The 22,941-nt window shown below is 39.5% G+C and overlaps 1 protein-coding gene across 4 annotated transcripts in view; it reads right to left on the minus strand.

The window, feature by feature from the left end:
- The window catches only part of CDK6 (cyclin dependent kinase 6), a 235,517-nt gene that overhangs the window by 115,030 nt on the left and 97,546 nt on the right, over positions 1 to 22,941 (minus strand). For all 4 annotated transcript variants that reach the window (XM_003896329.5, XM_017956965.3, XM_003896328.5 and 1 more), the window contains one exon: positions 7,710 to 7,877. In XM_003896329.5, coding sequence (XP_003896378.2) covers positions 7,710 to 7,877 — 168 coding nt within the window. The remainder of the gene's footprint in view (positions 1 to 7,709; positions 7,878 to 22,941) is intronic.

The raw sequence follows: 22,941 nt of genomic DNA on the forward strand, positions 1-22,941 counted from the left end.
CATGTTTGTTTTGGCTCTGGCATTTTCCATGTACCCAGCCCTGGGAATCCTAAAGAAAACGTGTCCTGTTCCCAGCTCTGTGTACTGCCCCCATTGTGTTCCACTTCCCTCACTGGTGAAAGTGAAAACGAAACCAGCACAAACACTCCATTGTTAACTATGAAATATGTACTGGCAACTGGATGTTTTAACAAAACAGACCTGGTTGTGTCATGACAAGATGTTGAGCGGGGAAGGAGTCACAGGAGCCCTTCCTGCTTCAGAGGTGTGTCCTGCACTTTCGCTGAGGTGTCGAGGCGACAGGGCTTTGGTTTTTTCCATTATACTCATGTAATGTTCTTGGTTTGATTTATTCAGTATGCACTGGCAGCTTTTGGAGGCTTCTGTGGGAGCTACTCGGCTGCCCAAGCCGAGGCACAAACCCTGCCAGGTCTCCATAGTAAATACAACACGCACGAAGAGGAAACAAGCATAAACAATTTATTTTCTCCTGTAAAAGATGACATTGTTCTCCGATCTCTGGTCCTGCTTCACTTTGTCACTTGGTGGTGCCAAACTGGGTGCCGTGAAATGAGTTATTCCAAACACACACATACACACACACACCCCAAGCACAAATTGCATGACGCGCACATTCACAGGGCCCACATCCAGGTGCGTTGAAGAGGAGGATGCTGGTGACCTTTTTAAGCATCCCACATTTTGACCTGGGTGAGGAGGGAGGGCTTCCCTAGCCCTTAGCCTAGGCAGGTTCTGGAGCCTTATCATATGGCCTCATAAAACCATATCCCTTTCCTTTATTGCATTTACCTCTGTTTCTAACTAGACATTTCTTTGTGTGACTGATTCAGATCTATCTCTCCATCTTGCTTGTAAGCTCTCTGAGAGCACGGACCTTGTCCATTTCCATTTACCATCATCGCTCAGCTTCACTGAGCGTCTGGCACATAGAAAGCGATCAGTAATTATTTGTTGACTGAAAGCCACAACTCCATTTCATTGATTTTCTCCCCTAGGCTTATTAAGAAGTTTCTGAATCCATGAGGTTCCATTAGTGTTACTAAATGCTATCAACACTGAGGTCAGAGTAAGGAAGGAGTATCATCAGAGGCATAAGAAGGGGATGTAAGTAATTTTTTTTGCTTCAACTTTAAGTTCCAGGGTACACATGCAGGATGTACAGGTTTGTTACATAGGTAAATGTGTGCCATGGTGGTCGGCTACACAGATCATCCCATCACCTAGATATCAAGTCCAGCAATCATTAGCTATTCTTCCTGATGCTTTCCCTGGCAATTTTTGTAATACTTGTGGTATTTAAATAAGTTAATGATCTCAAATAAAGCAATATTGGGAATCTTATCAATACAGATTTAAAAATATTTTCCAAAATGAAGTTTTGTACTTTGTACAGCTGTCGAATAAAAGTCTTCTCAAGCTTAACATTTACTTGTTGTCTTTTTGTAATTTCTATGGAATAAAGGGTGTTTTCAGAACATGCCTATCTTTTATTAGTGAAGGTAATATGGAAAAAAAGATCCTTGGAGAAAGAGAATATAATTCACTTAGTGAGAATTTTATTAAGTCACTAAAAAGATGGGAACATATTCCCACTCTTCCATTATGGTACAAAGAGGAATTTTTCTCTTAACTATGTGGGTGGATTAGGCACAGGCATTTGAAGGAAAAATGTTAACTTCATGAATAGCATTAAATGATTGTATAAAGGCCCCAAAAATACAATGACAGGCCACTCTAAGACTGTTCAGTGCAAAGAAGAAATTGATTGAAGGCAGGTCAATTTTGGACTTCATCTCAGGAGGTGAAGATACTGAGGTACCAAAAAGAATGATCTCATATTAGGGTACACTTCTTTCTACTCATGGATGACTTTATGATGGCTGTCCTGGGGAGTGACTGGCTCTAACTGCCTGGGTATTGGCAATCACATGTGGTATAAAAACATCAATACTGGCATGGCTTGGGTGGTCCTTAAAGTAGTACCATGTACAGTGAGAGCGGCACAATGAATGTGCTGTTGCAGTTATGGACTTGGGTGATTTTAAGGGAGAGGACACAGATAGGACTGAATCAAGAGAATGCTTAATTTTTCCTAAGCAATGATACTTTTATAAGACATTCAGGTGCACAGTGTGGCAAAAGTTTTATTGAGGTCTACATAAAAAAAGAAAACCAGGAGGCACCAGTTCATGACCCAGAGTTTCTCACTGTTGTCAAAATGTGGCATGAGCTAGTTGTCTGTTTTTGGTTTTACCATTTTAACAAGACTTAAAATACGTTTTTAAAAAATGGACTCCTAAACATTTGTGGAACCTCTAAATACCCTTTGTAGAATCTGAGAGTTCCACAGAACACAGTTTGATACCCTCTCAGGTACTGAATTTTTGGTACAGAGAAAAGAGGAGTGGGGATAGTGGGCCAGAGCCAGAATATAAACATTAGAATTCTCCAAGCCATTTACAGTCTATTTGGTAAATTCAGACTTAATCTGGTCACACTGCCTGTTTGAATGGCAGTTTTCCCCACTTTCAAAATGAAATGGTTGATAAAGAGTTCCAAGAACACCAAATCCAATGGCAACAATATCACCCTCAAGCTGTATGATTAGGTTTAGAAAAAAAAAAAGATTTTGCATCATAAATGGGAAGACCAAGACTGCTCCCTTCCTGAGCTTGCTGGTCACAGTGCTTCATGACTATCAGAGCCCTCACTAGGGCTGCTGGTGATGTTCCTGGCTCTGCTCTAAGACATGTCAGACCCGGGTGCACGGTCAGGTAGAACTGAAATTGCTGGCTGAGTGGCTGGTCTCTATTTCCCTTATCTTGACAAAAATGAGTTGCACCATGCACATTTCACATGAGAAGGACTTAGAAATGTTGACTTCAGAATGACTCTAAATATAATTTCAGCTAGTCACAACAGTCATTGCACCGAACATGTGTATATTCTTGAAACACTTTTGCCACAGACATTATACAACTGCATGTGTCATGATTCTGACCTATCAGCTATGTGCAATGGAAAGAACCTCCCTGTAACCTGTTCTCATTGGTTTTCCAATGAGAACAAATGTAATAGTTCTATAGAGGTCAGAGAAGTTAATTTTTCATGGTTTCAGAGAAACTTTTCTGATAAAAATAACCCATGCCAGGTGCTAAGTATAACAGGCCCCACTTCTGTTCACATTTCCAACTCCTTCTTTGAACCACAAGGGGCCTCACACACATGCTTATGGACACTCCAGTTTGCAAGCTCGAGCTTTGCCCATATGCTGCAAACAGCTGTTCCTAGGCTTAGGAGTGAACACACAAGTGGCAAAATCTCTATTAGGAGGAAGGATGAGCCCACGCCATTCCCATTTAGTCAGGGAATTGCAATGTCCTGTGTGTGGTATGGGGTGGGGATGGAGGTCTCAAGGGACATGCTTCCTTGGCACCCTGGGTTGTGTGCTCCATGAAGGGAGACAAGGCTGGAGTAGGGCCAGTGTAGGCTTCTCTAAAGCATGAGATCCAGGCCAGGGGCCTCTCTTGCCTAGGATTAAGGCAAACACTGCTACCATCCACATCTTAATTCTACAACCTTTAAATAAATAGGTATAATACTCTGTATGGGTACATGTGTATACAAGATACTATATTGAACAGCAAGCACCCAATACCCCATAAAGACACCTGAATGTCATGTTGGAGGCAGCCTGGCAAAGTTAGGCATCCAAAGGACATTTAACTCTTTGATTAGTCCTCAATTTATCAGATGAGAACAAGATAAGTCATTCGGCCCAATGTTACATACCACCTACAGCTACAACTACGGTCCAGGCTACTGTCCCAAATTAATTTCTACCAAAGGCCAACATATGAAGTATATTCTACTTATGAAACTTGTGTTTCTTAACAATAAAATTGTTTTCACTAGAAAAATAAAATAATAAAGATCAGAATATAAAGGATTATACCTTAAGATGCCTCGAAAGCTTACCTGTCCCGAACAACTAATTTCTCAATTAATCCAAAAGATGCCTTGTCTTGAATACTGGCATACAGCATACTGGCTCAGAAATTAAGGAGCAGTAGTAGTTCAGGATCTATCAGGTGATCATGAACTTAAAATGAAAAGAAATACTGCTAACTGATCCCTCGAAGTTCTATATGTAAGAACATTTTGAAGTTTTCAGAAAGAAGCTAAAATACAAGCTTTTGTAATTGTTCAAACAGAAATATCATTTATCATGTAAATACATATATATTAACATAGATAGCAAAAGTTGTCTAGTAACTCACTCATTTTTTCATTTAGAGGATGTTAATTATTTTAGAAGAATACGACTCCTCTTCTAAAACTTGCTTTAATCCCAAAACATAAGGGGCTAAAGAAAGTCTTCAAATAAGTAGAATTATAATAATGCTACATTCCTCTATCTCTACAGCTTTTTGTTCAGGACAGGAAGTTCAATTCATACACGCAATGTGTTCATGAGGCAGTAGAAAGGATCATGATAAAAACAATATACAAACTGTGAACTTGCATTTGTGTCAACTTTTCACTCCTAACTTGAGATTGAGCTACAGCATGTATTAATAGCTTTCATGATTTTGAACACAGATATGTGCTGCCAATAAATCAATCAGGACTAATGTGCAAAATGGACTCAGCCATTTTAAGGTATATGGAGTAAGTCCTTCAGCTTAGTATTACCAGCTAGCTATGAGGAATATTGACACACATCAAATAAGACCATTAAATGTATAACATAACTCCTTCCCTATTCTTGTTATGACTCAACTGCTTATATCTGCAAGTCAGCATTTGTCAATTGATTCACTGAAAAATATTTCCTGAATGCCTATCAAAATATACAAGGCACTGTGTGTTAGGGCTGAATAAGATGAGCATCTGCCTTTGAGGAACTTATAGCCTGATAAATAAAATTCCCAAATAACTAAAAATAAGACAGAAAACAGTACTATGGGCTGGGCGCGGTGGCTTATGCCCGTAATCCCAGCACTTTGGGAGGCCGAGGTGGACGGTTCACTTGAAGTCAGGAGTTCGAAACCAGCCTGGTCAACATGGCAAAACCCTGTCTCTACTAAAAATACAAAAATTAGCCTGGGGTGGCCTGTAATCCCAGCTACTTGGGAGGCTGAGACACGAGAATCACTTGAACCCGGCGGGCAGAGGTTGCAGTGAGCCGAGATAGGGCTACTGCACTCCAGCCTTGGCAACAGAGTGAAACTCTGTCTCAAAAACAAAAACTATATATATATATATAACTCTGGAAACACTGAGAGAGGAAAGAGAAATTAATTTCTGAAAGGGATACTAGAAAAGGTAGCCCTGGAGTCAGGCTTTGAAAGATAAGTAAAATACTAGCATTTCTCATAGTTTTAAGATGTCAGTTTCGAATCAGTTAACTTGTAATTCCTTTAACATTCCACAAATCAAGTTGATTCTCAGTTCCTGTATGACATAACCCCCTAAAAAATGTGTATTTCCAGGAAGGGGAGTGTAGTCTTTTTCTCTTCAAGAGACACTAAAAATATATACCACTTCAGTCTAAAAAACTATGATTCCAGGTTTTTATATGTCACCATGTATATATAAATCGACGCATTACTATATTAAATGGATAGTTCCTTTAAGTAGAAAAATACAAAAGAGTGGGGAAATTTTAAAATGTAGTACCCCGTAGGAACACACCCTTTATTACTGCCATTAAATTCCAACTGTCACTCTTTCAAATAAAGTCTGAATTTGTTTTAGTGTCCTTCTCAGCTGCTAATATATTTCACTTATGTCACTATAGGAAATATAAAGCATGCAGCATAAGCTAGATACTGAAAAATTGTGTATTTATGACTGCCTTACTCCTTTTACTCTATGAAATAATTTGTCTACATTTTCCTGTTTGAACATATCAACTTTCAGCAAGAATGGAATGTTAATTGATGTTACGCACAAGCTGGGCTATTATTCCTCAAATTTAATAAGAAAAAAAAAGAAATCAAACACAAACCAACTGGATTTCCTGTTTTTATTTATGGTTATTAGTGCCCATTTAGGGGGATTAAAATAAAAGTGTCCATCTCAGTTACAGCTCATCCTTCCTTCAATTAATGTACCCAAGGAGACAAGTTCCTTCCATTTACTTCCCTGATGACTCTCTGGATCACAAAGCCTATTCAAGCTTCTCCCCAGGGCCCCAAAACAACATGCGCAACAACTTCCTAGGGAAACTCGAAGCCTACCTCACCCTTCCCACTGGGGAAATACACAGACTCAGCCCTTTCTGGTGTGATTACGTAAGAATACAAGGGCTTGCTTGACCCTGCTCAAAGTTGAGACCTATCTTTGAAACGTCAACTTGTGCCATTTCTCCTCTAAAGCAATAGTATATGCTGGGAAAAGAGGAAACAAGTAGGATTTATCTTATAACAATGGCAACATTTTCCAAGGAATTCTCTGCACCAAAAGTTCGGATGCCCTAGGAAAAGTCTATAATGTTTGGAAAGTAACTAGTCTTACGTGTCTAGGTGGTAGCACCCCCTATTTTGATTGGGGGCAGGGGTTGGGGAACACTTTAATAAATTGGATTTTTTCCTAAGGCAAGTTATCTGGCTCAGAGAATTTCCAACTCCTCTCTTGAATTTCTACTTATCAGCCATAGTATTACTGAAATTTAGGAAACAATTTTTTGCTGTGCAGAATGACCAAAGATGCTGCCAATCATTCCTTAACAACAGGGCCACGGTGTCCCTGATGTGAGAACCACTTGAAGGCTAAAGATGGACAGTATGGATTCTTTTTCTTTTTTCTTTGAATATACAAAGATTTTTTTAAAAATTCTTTTTCTTAAGACTTAATTTGCTATATATCATTTATTTAATTTACTGTATGTAAGGCATGAATTTACTGTATGCAAAATAGGTCTTTCAAAGAGAAGGATATTAATACCTATTTCCAGGCTGCTCTTTTTTTATTTGGGGCGCAGAATTTCACAAAAATCCATCTGAGAAATAACGAACTATAAGGAGAAATAGAAGCTAACCAATGTCAATAGCTCTTATGGTTTTGCATCTGAATGGCAAAAAGAAACAGGATATCATAACTGTTATTTTTTGCCAAATAGGGCCGTTGGGTTCGCTCTTTCTATTTAGGGTTATATGAACCTTTACCTGGAATGGCCGTGCTATACATTCATATATTATCCAAATTCACTGTGAATTTGATTTCTTCTTTACAACTGGCACCACAGCTTCAGACGAGTGCTTTAACACACTTGTGTAGGCACTCTGTTTCTCAAACCAGGATGCCGCAGACAGGTCAATGTTGCTCGTGGTCTTTCTTCCCTGACCTTGAGCCGTGTGTTCCCTAGGCATTGTGCATATAGCTCTGAAAACAGTGGTTATGGCAGAAAGCATTTGGAAACTTGTAACCGATTCCTGTCCAGTGGCTAAGATGCAACAGGCTATTTCTGCAATGGATCCTGTCCACAACTAGCCCAGGCTGGATGTGACTGTAGCTGTAAACAGAATGCCTTCTGCCTACCCACTGCCATATGAAAAAGGGCAAAGACAGTCTATCCACCAACTACATGGGCAGTAGTAACATTAGGGACATGGAAGGGGGACAGACTGTCATTCAAAAGAGGAAAAATACGTTTAATAAAAGGACAGCACTCTCTCACTCACCACTGAGGTTAGAGCCATCTGGAAACTATAGATGCGGGCAAGGCCGAAGTCAGCGAGTTTTATTTGTCCGCTGCTGGTCACCAGAATGTTCTGTGGTTTTAGATCGCGATGCACTACTCGGTGTGAATGAAGAAAGTCCAGACCTCGGAGAAGCTGAAACATCATATCCTATTAAAATTAAAAAAAGAAAATCAATAAACACTCAAAAAGGAAGCTGAGCATTTGCTATGCTGGCCACCAAACCCTTAGCATTTTGTGGTTGCTTGGCATACAGCACGCATTTGATAGGTATTGGCTGAATGAGTGAATCTGTCTCCCTGCCTTTCCACTCCCACACTTTCAAGAACACTGCAAGAAATTTCACTCTCAACCTGTATTTTACTAATGAAAATACAATTTTAAAATAGTTTTTGATGGAATGGGAAATGTTCTGGAAGGATATCTGCCAAACTGGTTTCAGTGGCTCTTGCTGGGGAGTGGGAGGAGGAGGTTGTGAAGGGACACATTTGCTTCTCTATTGTTTAATGTGTCATTTCAACAATTAAAATCCAGTGAATAATAATGTTATTAATGGTGATTATTATTTTATAGCACTTAGTACTAAACACTCACTACGTATCAAGCACTATTCTAAGCTTTGTCCTCTTAGTAAATAATTTAATTCACACCACAACATTTAGGTAAATAATATCATTACACCATTTTACAGGTCAAGAAACTGATACACAGATGTAGGCTACTAATTAGCCCAAAGTCATACTAGCAAGAGAGTGCTGATTAACTGTTTTTTTTGTTTTGTTTTGTTTTGTTTTGTTTTAGACAGGATCTTGCTCTGTTGCCCAGGCTGGAGTGTAGTTGCAGCCTTGACTTCCTGGGATCAAGATATCCTCCTGCCTCAGCCTCCCAAGTAGCTGGGACCACAGGTGCGCACCACCATGCTAGGCTAATTTTTTTAGTTTTTGTAGAGATAGGGTCTCACTATGTTGCCCAGGCTGGTCTCAAACTCCTGGGCTCAAGCTATTCTCTTGCCTCAGCCTCCCAAAGTGCTGGGATTACAGGCGTGAGCCACCAGGCCCAGTCTTTATCAACTCTTTTAGAGTATTAACAGAGTCTTGATTTCAACTAGGGTCTGGAAAATCTCGATTCAAAGCTTCAGGGTATTCCTTTATCAAATCAATGAACAAATGAATATGTAAAATAAGGCAAGCCATTTAACCTTCTAAGTCTTAGTTTCCCTGTCTGTAAATGGGAAAGTAACAAAACCCACTTTATCACAGGATCATTGTAAAGCACTTAGCACCATAGTTAATATTCAGTAAATGGCAGCTCTTATTACTGTTATTATTAACCAGTATGGAGGGGGGATCATTCAGGATATAAACCAATATCAGATCTTTTTCTAATTTTAGTACTAATACAAACGTATACAAGATTTAATACTCAGGAAGTAAGACATTGGCCATGATGTCATAATCCTCTGAAATTTGTGGTAATTAAGAGTGACCTACTCCCCGGATCCAAATATTATGAGAATGGTGTATACCAGGGAGGATGGAGCTGTTCTGTTAATACAAGGGTTTGAAAATGACTGGGCACCATCATGGATTTCAGAGCTGCAAGCAGCTGAGGATACACTTATCATTGGCCGGACCACTGAATCCTCTCATGGAGAATGGTATATTTGGTTACTGGTTTATGGTTTTGGTTCTTCCTTTAGAGTTGGGAGTTCTGTCTTTATATTCTAGCTTATTCAAAACCAAAGCCTTAGTTTTTCCTTTTATAAAGTGGAGAAAGTAGTGATTACTTTTCCTGCTATGAGGGGGGCTAAATGAAGTAATGTATGCCAAGTGCTTGCGCAGTTTCTGGCATATGGTAAGCATTTGACAAACAGTAATTATTAGGATGATTATTGCCAAGATAAGTGTCCTGATTTCTGGGAGAGACAGATTCTCAAACAACTAAAAGAAAACATGACCACTGCTACAAGGTCAGTGTGAACAAAGCACTTAGAGGAGGTATGCAGTGACCTAGAATCATTTTTGAGATCCTCCTGAGTGAATATTCTGAACTGGCAGGGGTTACCTTCTAAGCTTCCCAAAACCCTGGAGAAGACTGCACTGGGGAGGGAAAACCCTTCAAGACTTGAGAAACACTGCAGGTCCAATAAGTTGCAATGAATAAACGGGAGTGTGAAAATGTAGCACAAAATGTTCAAGGAACATTTTGGCAAATAAGTCTTTATTGGAAACACATGCACACAACTTGTAAGCACTGAATTTTAAAAAGCACGACTAACCTAAAGTAATGTCATGCTGGCTCATCATCTTTAGCCTCTATATAGTTAAGTGTCACTCATTTAAAACAGTATAAAGAATAAATCTGTTTGGTTCATGCTGCAGTGTTCAAACAACTTTAGCAGCCAATTAGCAGTACACAAATTTAAAAACATGTACATTGCTTTTATTTGTGTTACAGCACATACTATATTTTTCTTAATTATAAAATTGCTAAGATGTATAGATGCATGCTTAATGCAGAAACTAATAAAATGTTTTGAAAATCCAGAGAACAAGAAAAATCACTAAAAATTTCCACTACCTGGAGAACAGACAACACTCCACTGTTAGTATCACTTTTTTTGTGTCTTTTTAGTCTGTCTTTAAAAAATTACGTATTTTATTATATTTGGATGTATAAGTATATTTAAGTAAAAATGGTTATTATTGTGTACACATTATTTTGTGGCTCTTTTAAAAACATGTAACAATTCATTATCAATATTATGCCACTTTAATAAAATTGTGCAATATGACTTTTTTTTTTTTTTTTTTGAGACAGAGTCTTGCTCTGTTGCCCAGGCTGGAGTGTAGTGGCCGGATCTCAGCTCGCTGCAAGCTCTGCCTCCTGGGTTTATGCCATTCTCCTGCCTCAGCCTCCTGAGTAGCTGGGACTACAGGCACCCGCCACCTCACCCGGCTAGTTTTTTTTGTATTTATTAGTAGAGACGGGGTTTCACCATGTTAGCCAGGATGGTCTCGATCCCCTGACCTCGTGATCTGCCTGTCTCGGCCTCCCAAAGTGCTGAGATTACAGGCTTGAGCCATTGCGCCCAGCCATGACTTTTTTTTATACAATGAGATTTTTAATAGCCGCATTGTTTTTCTCCCTGGGATATGCCATAATAATTATTATTCAGTTTTAGTTGTGTTACTTTGGCACTTGTACTATAGGTCTAGTTCTCCTTTCTTTAAAGGTAGAGTAGATTAAAAGGGCTTGCTAATGTCATACCAAAGCATGGGTTAGGCAGTATGAATCCACGTGACTGCGCTAACATTGATTCCAGGTGCATGATGCCTATAGATGTAAGTTGGTTCTACAAAAGAATGACCATTCTTTAGATTTTATTAGGCTACTTAAATTTTTTTTTTTTGTTTAGCAAATGGTTTTTCTTTTAAATCTCCAATATCAAGATAGAACTGAAATTCTGAACCAAATGAACACTGAATTAATGACTTAAAAAACAAAATCTGCCAAACATCTCATGACCTTCAGTAATTCGGTCACGAGTTAGGTTGTTGGGCATTATGAACCTGTAATAAGCGTGACTGGGGAACCCCTCTCAGTCTTTAGCCATCCTTTATTGCAATACCTAATTTCAAAGGCGAAATACATTCAGCTACGTCAGGAACTCTGGTCCCAGATAATCATAAGATATAGTACCAATTCCAGAGGATGATATAAATAAACAAATTACAACATTAAATGAATTAAATGAGGTAAGGAAAAACACCTTTCCTACAGAATCACAAGAAGTGTTTTGATCCAAGACATTTCAAAGGATTCTCTACTTAAGCTTATTATCTGTTTTATCTCAATTTATAGTATCGTGAGACATACTCTTAAATGAGCTCCTCAAGATTTTAATCTAAATTATTCTGTCCCATATATGACTCAAATATTTCACGGTAACCCTAGTGATGCAATGCAATGAAACTACAGATACCACCAATTAAGGCTCTTTCAGTTAAACGCAGGTTTGAAAGTTTCCCTTTTTATGTTATACGTCACAGTCTGGTATAAAAGGTTTGAACATTTAGTCATACCTATGATAAACAGTCACTTGGGACCCTCACTCTATCTTTCGAAAACATGGGACTTGCAAGCATGTTTCAACAGGACACCATTGTGGAATGAAGTCTGGCTCTGAGAGATCTTAGGTGGGGCTTTATCTTGGCAATGCCCCTAAAAAGACTCTGGACCTTTCTGAATACAAGAAATCCTTGAAGTCTTGTAATTGTTTCTCTCAGGTGTTCTAGAGCTCTAATCCTCTTATTTAAAATCAAGACAAACAAGCAAACTAAAAAACTACTTCAGGCTTTTCTAATGGGAAAGGTTGATCATGGGGCCTTCTTTTCTTTTTCTTTTCTTTTTAGAGATGGGGTCTCACTCTGCCACCCAGGCTGGAGTGCAGTGGTGCCATCATAGCTCACTGAAACCTCGAATTCCTACGTTCAAACAATACTCCCGAGTAGCTGGGACTACAGGTGTGTGTTACCATGCCTGGTCACTTTTTAAACTTTTGTACAGACAGGGTCTTGCTATGTTGCCCAGCCTGGTCTTGAATTCCTGGCCTTGAGCCATCAATCCTTCCACCTTGGCCTCCCAAAGTGCTGCAAATACAGGTGTGAGCCACTGCACCTAGCCTGGGCCTTATTTTCTCATCACAAAAAAGCATGGTTAGTTCTAAAATACACTAAAAACACCCAAATCATATCATAAAATAAGTCACAGAAGGACAACTTTAAATAGACAATTCTGGATATAGGGATATATCTAGTGATATATTCACATCCTCAAAGTTTTAGCACCAAAAATGTACATCAATAGTTTATTTATTTAAAAATTAAGAGGCCGGGCACGGTGGCTCAAGCCTGTAATCCCAGCACTTTGGGAGGCCGAGGCGGGTGGATCACGAGGTCAGGAGATCGAGACTATCCTGGCTAACATGTTGAAACCCCGTCTCTACTAAAAATACAAAAAACTAGCCGGGTGTGGTGGCGGGCGCCTGTAGTCTCAGCTACTTGGGAGGCTGAGGCGGGAGAATGGCGTGAACCCGGGAGGCGGAGCTTGCAGTGAGCCGAGATCACGCCACTGCACTCCAGCCTGGGAGACACAGCGAGACTCCGTCTCAAAAAAAAAAAAAAAAAAAAAAAAAAAAAAATTAAAAACAGGACATACCCAATTTGGTAGGCAAAGGTAATCTATTTTTCTCCTTATACTCTGTAAACCTCAGTCTTTTCAAATTTGTTATTCAAGTTTTCACAGAAATCTCTCCATAGTGGTTTGTCTGTTTCCTATGAAGGGTGTTAGAGGAGGCCACAGCCTAAAATATATCACATATAACAAAGGTTTTTAAACACTAAACCAATAAGAACATGTTGAATTAAGGTGAGCGTTACAACAGAGGGAAAGGTCACCTGAGCCTGCATATAACTTCTTCTCTCACATGTCTCCCCATGTTCCCCTCTCTTCAGTCCCTGACAGCCACCATTCTATTTTCTGTTTCTATGAATCTGACAACTCTATATACCTCATACATGTGGAATCACACTGGATTTGTGTTTTTGTGAGTGTCTCACCTCGGTTAACATAGTGCCTTCAAGGTTCATTCGTGTTGTGGTGTGTGTCATAATTTCCTTCCTCTTTAAGGCTAAATAATATTCCATTGTATGTATATATGACATTTTGCTTATCTGGTCTTCCATGGATGGGCACCTCAGTAGTTTCCACTTTTTGGCTGCTGTGAATAATGCTGCTATGAACACGGGTATAGAATGATCTCTTTGTGACTCTGCTTTCAATTTTTTTGGATATCTACTCAGAAGTGGAATTGCTGGATCTATTCCCAGCATATTTTAAAACCATAGTTCTCCCATAAAATGTGGTATAATATTGCTGCCTAAGCAATGAAATAGTGACTGACAGCATTGTGTTAAGGTCCTAGAGGGTTAGCCAAGTGGCTTCATTCACTCCTTGGAGATTCCACACACTTTTGTCTGCATTTCAGGAGAATCCACACTGCAGGTCCCCACATCAAGCTTGCTGTATGTACACAGCTTCTACTCTATTTCAAAACTCCTGTCAAGTTTTCATTGGTCAATTCTCAATGAGCAATGAACAGTGAGCTTCAAAGTTTGTTTATAAACAGGTCTCTCCTACTTCTCACTGTGGTCCTCAGGAGGACCCAAAGAATGCTTCATCCAAAATCACAAAGAACAAGACAAACAAATTCTGAGAAAGCAAGAGGAAGGTTCAAGAGAATTCCTTAAAACTTCCAGATCACCTGGAAAGTTGTAATGGGTGAATTCAAAGCAAGCCATTAACTGGCAAGCTAAAAGAGTCACACATGAGCTTTGTTCCACAGCAGAACATAGTCCAGAAGTGCCATAGTGCCCATCTCTTTGCCACTGTGCATGATGAGTTAGGCACACATCACCTCGAGGCCCCTCAGGAGAAACAACGGCATGGGCCCTAAATGGAAACACTGGCTTCTAATTTTTACCACTTCTAGGCAGGTGGATAAAAGTGTAATAAAGTGGCATTGCATGTAAATTTTAATAATCAAATATGTATTCTGAAATGAGAACTAACAGAACCCATTTTTTATTCATTCCTGGAAGTGATGATAATGCTGAAAAGGTAAAGAATCAGTCTCAACTAACTGGAAATTAAAAAAAAAAGGTAATAAGTCATTTCCACCAAGCCTGAAAACGTTGGTGTTTGAGGAACAATGTAATGACTTAAATGAACAATATGAAAGAATAAATCATTACCTCATCATAATGGCTATTATTAACCCACTGTGGAAAATCATCAGGAACTGAAACTACAAATATGCAATGCTAAACATAATTTCTTCAGGGCAGGAGATAAAAATCAGCACTGGGTAAAGGAGTAAGAAAACATGAAGCCCAAGTGCCTGGGTTGTTGGGTAATGACCCAAGTGGCTATCATTCCATACACATTGTTTTGTGAGGCTTTAAAAAACATTTTACAATGTGCTGTGAATATTTCCCCATTTCAACACATACTTTTCTATAATGAATTTTAGGCCAGGTGTGGTGACCCACACCTATAATCCTAGCACTTTGGGTGGCTGAGGTGGGAGGATCACTCGAGCCCAGGAGTTTGAGACCAGCCTGGGCAACATAGGGAGATCCTGTCTCTACAAATAACAAAAAATTAGTTGGGCATGGTGGCTCACGCCTGTCGCCCGCCTACTAGGGAGGCCTAGGTGGGAAGATCACTTGAGCCTGGGAGCTCAGGGCTGCAGTGAGCTGTGATTGCACCACTGCACCCCAGCCTGGGCGACAGCTCTCAAAAAAAGATGAAGAAATTTTAATAAGCTTTCTAATGGCTGCAGTTGGAGAAAATACCTTCTTATCTTTCTACATTCTTCCTCTCAATTCCCTCTTTTGAGAATTTTCCCCTCACTCTGTATTTCCTTCCTCTTCAAATGAGGTAATGCTTCGAGAAGCTGGTTTTCCACAAGAGTAGAACAGATAATTATTTGTGTGATATAGAAGACACGTTGGTTGTCAGCCATGAAGACCTGACCTGGTCCAGGCCAATGAAGGCAATCACATTTCCTTTCGCTAGGAATTGATCCAGGGATAAACATGACACCCAGTCCTCTATGGGCAAATTGGCTAGACAGTGAAAAGTAGAATGCTCTCTGCTGTATTTCCTCATCTCCCATTACTAACCCATGTCTTATGCTGAATGCTACCGCTTTGGAGGGTCAACTTGCAGCTGTAGCAACCATCTTGAAACATCATCTGTACACATAAAAGGCCAGAGTGTAAACAGGGGAAGAGTCTGGGTCTTTGATGACATCAATGAATAGCTGCATCAACTTTAGGGCTGCCTGCCTCCAGCCTTGTAGTTATGGATATAATAATGCCTTTATCTGGATCCGCTTTTCATTGAGTGTTCTGTAATTTGCAGCTGAAAATTATTCTAACAAATCTAACTTAATTAAAACTATATTAATTTAAATATGCTATGAACATTATCTTTCATTTATAGCCACCATGATTCACCCCAGGGTGAGGTACAGACCCAGTGGGGCCTGTACCAACATTCCTTTCTTATTGGCAATTATCTCTTTCAGGTGGTTATCCTTTTCTCTTTGAGGTGTGTACCTCCTTCCATTAATGTTTACAATATCGCCTTCGCCATCACTATTATTTACTGTCAACTCTCTATGTTCCTCAGGGACTATGGCTCATCCTGTCTACCCCACGTTCAACTCTTCCTGCAGGACTCCAACATCCCTAGGATGCCCAGCTAATAGTAGCTTCAGAACTTTGACTTCTTTAACCTCATCCCATTTTTGCCAACTACATTATGCTCATGCAAATGGCTAGTCTCTGTTTTATAAATGGAATGCAAATGCATACAATTTTGTAGCTGTCTTTTTCACATCACACTGTATACTGAACTCATGTGCATGTAGATCTATTGGCAATATAAATCTACAGCTTAAGTTTTAATGGTTCTATATTATTCTATTTTTATTTATATTCTATGATTAGCAAAAGGGTTTAAGCAGTCATTAAATTACCCACCAATTTGAAATGCCACTATTTCTATGTTCTAAATTACTTGAAGTTATTTCCTGGACTTTTGTTCTTTTGTCTCTGGCTCTGTTTAGAGTACCTCTCTCCTTTAATTATTAAATGCTTAAATTTTAATATCTGCAAGGAAAGTTTTCTCTCTTCACTCATTTTAAAACATTCCTGAATATTTTTTGAAAACAAAAATGTGTATTTATTTATTTTTAGAGGCTGGTCTCACTATGTTATCCAGGTTGGCCTCAAATTCCTGGCCTCAAGTTATTTTCTCACCTCAGCCTGCCAAGTAGGTGGGACTACAGGTGTGCACCATCGTGCCTGGCTTTTCTGGATATTCTTATATGTTATGATTATGGACTGACTTTAGAATCATTTTATTGAGTGCCCACACCTTCCAAAAATCCTTTTAGTATTTTCAATGATTTTTAAAAATTGATAAATTGATTTGGGGATAACAGATACCTTTACAATATTGAGTCTTTCCTTTCCTTCATTTACTCAAGTCTTGTTCTGGGCTCCTCAGTAAAGTCGTGTCTTTTAAAATACAATTCCTACACCTCTGAGGCTCCCACTGTAGCGGGTCTGGTCCATTTTCTCCTTCCTCACATGTACCATTACCTAGCCTTTCCCCACTGATCTCAGTCCTCAAATCCATCTTGTACTCTCTGTCTAGACTGAACCCTTAGAAGCGTAAACCTGATCCTATCAGATCATTCTCCTGCTTCAGCCCCCTCAGCCAAAGCCTCCGGCCCTGCCTGCTGGTACTCTGTGGATTCCTGCCATCTTTACTCATTTACTGTCCCATGGCCCCATCTCCCGGGAAGGTCCTGCTTAAATCACTCTTCCTTAGATTTATTGGCCTCCCACCACATTATATTAATGGGTGTCAATAAATGCTCAATGAGTTTTCATAAAGAAATGAGGGCCCAAACAAAACTAAAAATGACCATGAAATCTATAAAGGCCATTAGCTTAAAAAGAACTCACTGACTCCCCTTAGGAGGAATGCGATAAAACTCCAGGGGAATCAGAAAGAGCAGGTTTGGATTACAGGATAGGGACAAAAGAGGCATGGCATATAAATCAGTATTCGTGCCTATTAGCCATTAAAACATGTTCATATGTGTTGAGACTTTTGGCTCATTATTTTAGAAATATAAGACTCCCATGCCTATAATGAACACTGATGTATGGAACAAAAACAATGAAGGATGTTTCCTATCTTACCATTTCTTTCAGAAGCAACTTGCCCAGGGGTCAAAAGACATGGATTTCAGCACACTGCTCCACAGCTCGGGGTAGGACTAGTTTAAGTACCTTATCCTTTCCCATCCCTAAGAGAAGTATTCCATGGATCAAATCACTTTGCCTGAGTCTTCACTTGGATGCAGAATTGGACTATTGGCCAAATCCCCTAATAATACTTTAATTTCGTATCATCATATCAGAATTTCTCAAAGTATGGTCTCTTACTCCAGTGTTACTAAGTTCCATTCAACTCAGTCACTAGTCAATTGATTAAGCAAGTTCCACCTTCCTTCTTTCTTATTTTTTTTTTTTGTAATAGTACAGATTTTTTATTTCATTTTTTACTTTTGCCAACTTTTATTTTAGAATTGAGGTATATGTGCAGGTTTGTTACAAAGGTGTACTACATACCTTTGTATGTCTGAGGGTGTAAATGATTCCATCACCCAGGTAGTGAGCATGGTATCCAATAGGTAGTTTTTTTTAGCTCTTCCCCCCTCCTCTAGTAGTCCCCAGTGTCTATGAAGTTCCAACTTTTTGGAGCCTCAGTTTTTCACTTATAAAAATCAGGATAAATCCTGCCCTGCCTCTGTCATAGAACTGTGGAGAGAACCTAGACATTTGATTATTTTATATTACATATTTGATTTGTTTTTTAAACTGCCAAGTGCTATTCAGCTAGACTGCTAACTCCTTGAGGAACAGGAATGCAATGCATCTTTATATTCTTCACAGAATCCAACAAGGCGTGTTATACACAGAAATCTTTTGGTTTTACTTGATCGGATGAATCACACAATAGTTTAGAGATACGCATTAAGATGAATTATAGTGACCTTTGCTCTTGGCTTTGTGTACAGGAGTTATAGAACATTCTCACTGATTAAACTGATTCCTGAATCTTCCTTTAGCAAAAAGGCCATAATCCTGCATTGTGGTTTATTGGTTATTCACTAAGAATTTATTGACTGCTTGCCAAGTGGAGGCATAAAAGTACAAAAAAAGTTTCTTTTGGGTATGTATAAACCTAAGTGAGTCACTTATACATGAGATGTAAATTTCCATTTTTGAAGGCAGTATGATTTAAAAGAAAGAGCACTGGGTTTTGAGCTAAAAGCTTTGGATCCAAATTTGTACTTGCAAGTTAGATAATCTAAGATAAGTCACTTGCAACTTTTGTGGGCCTTGCTTTCCACATCTATTTTTGAGAAAATGATCTCACAAAAAGATTTAAACAAGATATCATATTATAGATTATGTAATATATATTTATATATAATTATATTATGGTTATATATATGACATAGGATATTATGCTTAAGTACTTTATTTATTGTAAAGTTCATACACATAATAAATTGCTACCACTTATTCAAAAGAACTATGAAGCCCCTACTATCTGTAAGGCATTGTGTCAGGTGATGTTACAGAGAAACATCTGAATAGAGTGTCCCAAGGAGCTCTTACTTTAGCAGGGAGAAAAGAATATGTACCTACATACTTCATGTCAGTATGTGCCAACAACCACAAATGGCACAAGAGCGTTAGGCACTGAGTAAGCACCAAGGAGGGAGCAGCATCTAAGCCAATCTGGGAAGAAGGCTGGTATTAGGTTTGGTGTGGGGAAGCATCTGTCATGGAAGATACTAGTAGAGGAGAAAGTGCTTACATGTTTGTACACCAGCTATAGCTCCAGCAGGCAGAGTCCTAAAGAGGGCACGCTGCTAAATGGGACCACACTGCAAAGGGATTTATTGCTGGGTGGACACAGGGAGTCTATATAGTGTTTGATCTTATATTCAGTGGGTAAGTAGTAAAAATGTGTAAAACAACGGCATGTTATTATTGAAATTTTAGCATACATAATGGATGGCAGGTGGTGTAAGGAGGCTATGATACTATTCTGAACATATGATAGAGAAGGTTTAAACTAGAATATTGAAACAAAAGGCAAGGGGAAAGGCAATATTTGTTTTCACAGTTCAATTTTAATGGCCCATCTTTGGAGAGCTCCGCTACATTTCCAGGTTGCACACTGTGTGATCTTGGGCCTGTTATTTAATCTTCCCTCCGCTAGCATCTAACCTTGGTTTCTTCATCTGTAAAATAGGGACAACACTTTCTTGTAGGGTGGCTGCAAGAACTAAAAGTAATGTGTAAACCTCCCAGTTTGGGTAATGGGTTCAGCACTGGTGCCACAAAATGAAGATGAGGCTCTGGTAATACTGTAAGTTCAGATCCACTGAGTTTTCCCCAGTTAGTATGTGGATAGCTTTCTATCTTCCCTAACACTCTATTAAGATCAACAAACACGACTTATAATATAATCCTTAAAATATCTATTGTTTTAATTAAATCAAATGTTATGTGGTGTGTTCTTAATTTTGAAAGTTTAGGTCCTTAGAAATCATCTATTATTATTCATTGAATGTATTACATGTTTCTTTTGGTAAATGATCCAACTTGCTAAAATGGTTTTAAGTTGCTTTTTCCCTATACCTGGACAGATTTTTCTGTAAGCCCCTCTGAATACTGAGATTTCCTGAAACTGCCTTGAGTGCTTTTATAGGATAATAACCATATACTATAAGCATGAAATACACCATCTTACTTAATCAACATATATATTCTGAAGCTACTACCAAATAGGGAAAATCATTGCAAACGAACTTTCTTACATAGTTAACTCTAGCTGCTTTCTCAGCTTAACAAATAAGAACTAGAGTTTGTGACATTATTTCCTTATGTTATCCATTAATGCTGAACTGTGTGCATTCCAATACAGAGAGGGGGAGAGGAGCAAACAAGGACTCTGAAAAGAACACTTAGCTTCATTTGGTCAAAAAATGGTCTTTACAAGGGTTTTTATTATGGGTCATAAAACACTGCTTACCACAATGTACCTCCTTGAAAAAGAAAAGAAACCCTTGCAGTGGTGAGAAACTGAAAACAACACACTGAGAATCCTCGTGCCTCCTTCCCATAAACACATCTGTGCATATTATCTGTTTTGGGTAGAGCTGCATGCACAGCTGCTTATGGGGACTCCATAGAGGTGGGACTTCAACATTTTCTATTTTGTGTTGTTGCAACGACTGACTTTTTAAACTGAAGTCAGTTATGATAGAGGTAGCCAATGTATATCCAGTGGGAGGGGGACCATGTACTCCTCACTAACAACTTCTTCAATCTGCTGAAGGAAGAGGCTCTGGGTGGTCACAACTAGTTAGGAAAAGCATGGAGGCCCAGAGGAAGGGGGATCTTCAGGCAAAATGGAACTGAAGAGCTACTCACCAAGGCAAAACTGAGAACTGGGTTAACGATCTAATGACTCTTACAAAGAAGAATTTATCCAGCTAATGTTAAAATTGGTATCACAGGCCAGCACAGTGGCTCACGCCTGTAATTCCAGCACTTTGGGAGGCCGTGGCGGGCAGATCATCTGAGGTCAGGAGTTTGAGACTAGCCTGACCAACATGGTAAAAGCCTGTCTCTACTAAAAATACAAAATTAGCTGGGCGTGGTGGTATATACCTGCAATCCCAGCTACTCGGGAGGCTGAGGCAGGAGAATCACTTGAACCCGGGAGGTGGAGGTTGCAGTGAGCCAAGACCGTGCCACTGCACTCCAGCCTGGGCAACAGGGGCAAAACTCCATCTCAAAAAAAAAAAAAATTGGTATCACAATAGGAATTGCCCAGGGAAATGTGGGCATCCCTATAGATAGGAAACTCTTAGTCTTCAGCATAATAGAGTACAGGTATCCAAGTACTGGTACATTTATGCATTCAGTGCTATCTGGTTTAGGGATACCCCTGTCTAAAATGCAGGGTTCTGTAACTTCTTGAACTAGTTGTTTTCTTAAACATGCGCCTCTTGCCTTCAAACTTTTCCTGGCCCACCTAAAACCCCCAGTCAGCTTTTGGTATTATTCTTTTTCCAGGCACCAAAAATTGGCTTCCACTTTTTCTTATACTGGTTCTCTAAGGCCTCACCTCAGAACAACTTGCACATCTCTACAATTAAGACTGCTGAGAGAAAATGTTCACAACAAGTCTGAAGTGGTTACATATCATGGTCTCTAACTTTATCTGGGCTTTCGGTACTGCCTACTCTGGGTCTCTGGTAAGCTCCCTTTGCTGTTGTCTCTAATGGCTACCCAAAACATTCACCATTTGTTCGTGTTTCCATAATTACCTTTGCAATTACACTTCTCAAGAGTATCTTAAATTTTAAATTCTGCCTCCACCCCTCACCTCCCATTCATTCGTGGCTTCAACATTTAGGCACATTCTGAGGCATCCCAAGTCATAAGGCAGCTGGGGCTGCTCTCCCAAGCTCCAGATGTGCAAACTTCTGCATGTGCAAATGTACACATGCTTCCTGCTATGTTTTTAGACTAGTGCCTGGTAACTGTAATCTCTATCTGTTCCAAAACAACAATACAGTTTCTTTACTCCCATCAAAACCTATCCTTCCATCTGTATTTCTTATTTGGTATAATGGTACCACCATCCACCCAAATGATCAATTCAGAAATCTGACAGACATTTTAGATTCTTTCTCTCCTCCCAAACACATATCTAACAAGTCACCAAGTCATGGAAATTATAGTTCCTACGTTACCTTTCAAATAAGCCCTTCTCTCCCATCTGCATGGCTCTTGTCAAGTAGTCAGTATCTCCTGCCTGGATTACTACAATGGTGTTCCGACACAAAGAACTCCTGTCTTTAGATTTCTGCATCTTTAATCTTTTCTCCACAGCACTAAGTGGTATTTATTTTGTTTTGGTTTTTGAGACAGGATCTCACTCTGTTGCCCAGGCTGGATGGAGTGCAGTGGTGAAGCTCACTGCAGCTTCAAACTCCTGGGCACAAGCAATGCTCCTTCCTCAGCCTCCTGAGTAGCTGGGACTATAGGCACATGCCACTATGCTCAGCTAATGTTTTATTTTAATTTTTGTGGAGACAGAGTCTTGCTATGTTGCCCAGGCTGGTCTAAACACCTGGGCTCAAGTAACCCTCCTGTCTTGGCCTCCCAAAGCACTGGGATTACAGGTGTGAACCACCATGCGTAGCCCTAAGTGATATTCCTAAAAGGTAAATCCGAGTCATGCAGAAGTCCCCCACTGTTCACTATAAGTAAAAGGTAAAACTTAGATTCTTACCTAAAGCACTTTAATGTCTGCTTCCTAACGACCTCTGGATTAATTTCCAGCTGTTCCTACATCCCCGTTACTATGCTCTGAGGGTGACATGCTCTATTATATCTTTGTTCTGTTGCAATGCTATTCCCTTTTCCTGGAATGCTTGCTCCATTGTCCTGTCCCCCGATACACAAACATCTTC

This window comes from Papio anubis, chromosome 4 (assembly GCF_008728515.1).
Source record: "Papio anubis isolate 15944 chromosome 4, Panubis1.0, whole genome shotgun sequence".
NCBI classification, from domain to species: domain Eukaryota; kingdom Metazoa; phylum Chordata; class Mammalia; order Primates; family Cercopithecidae; genus Papio; species Papio anubis.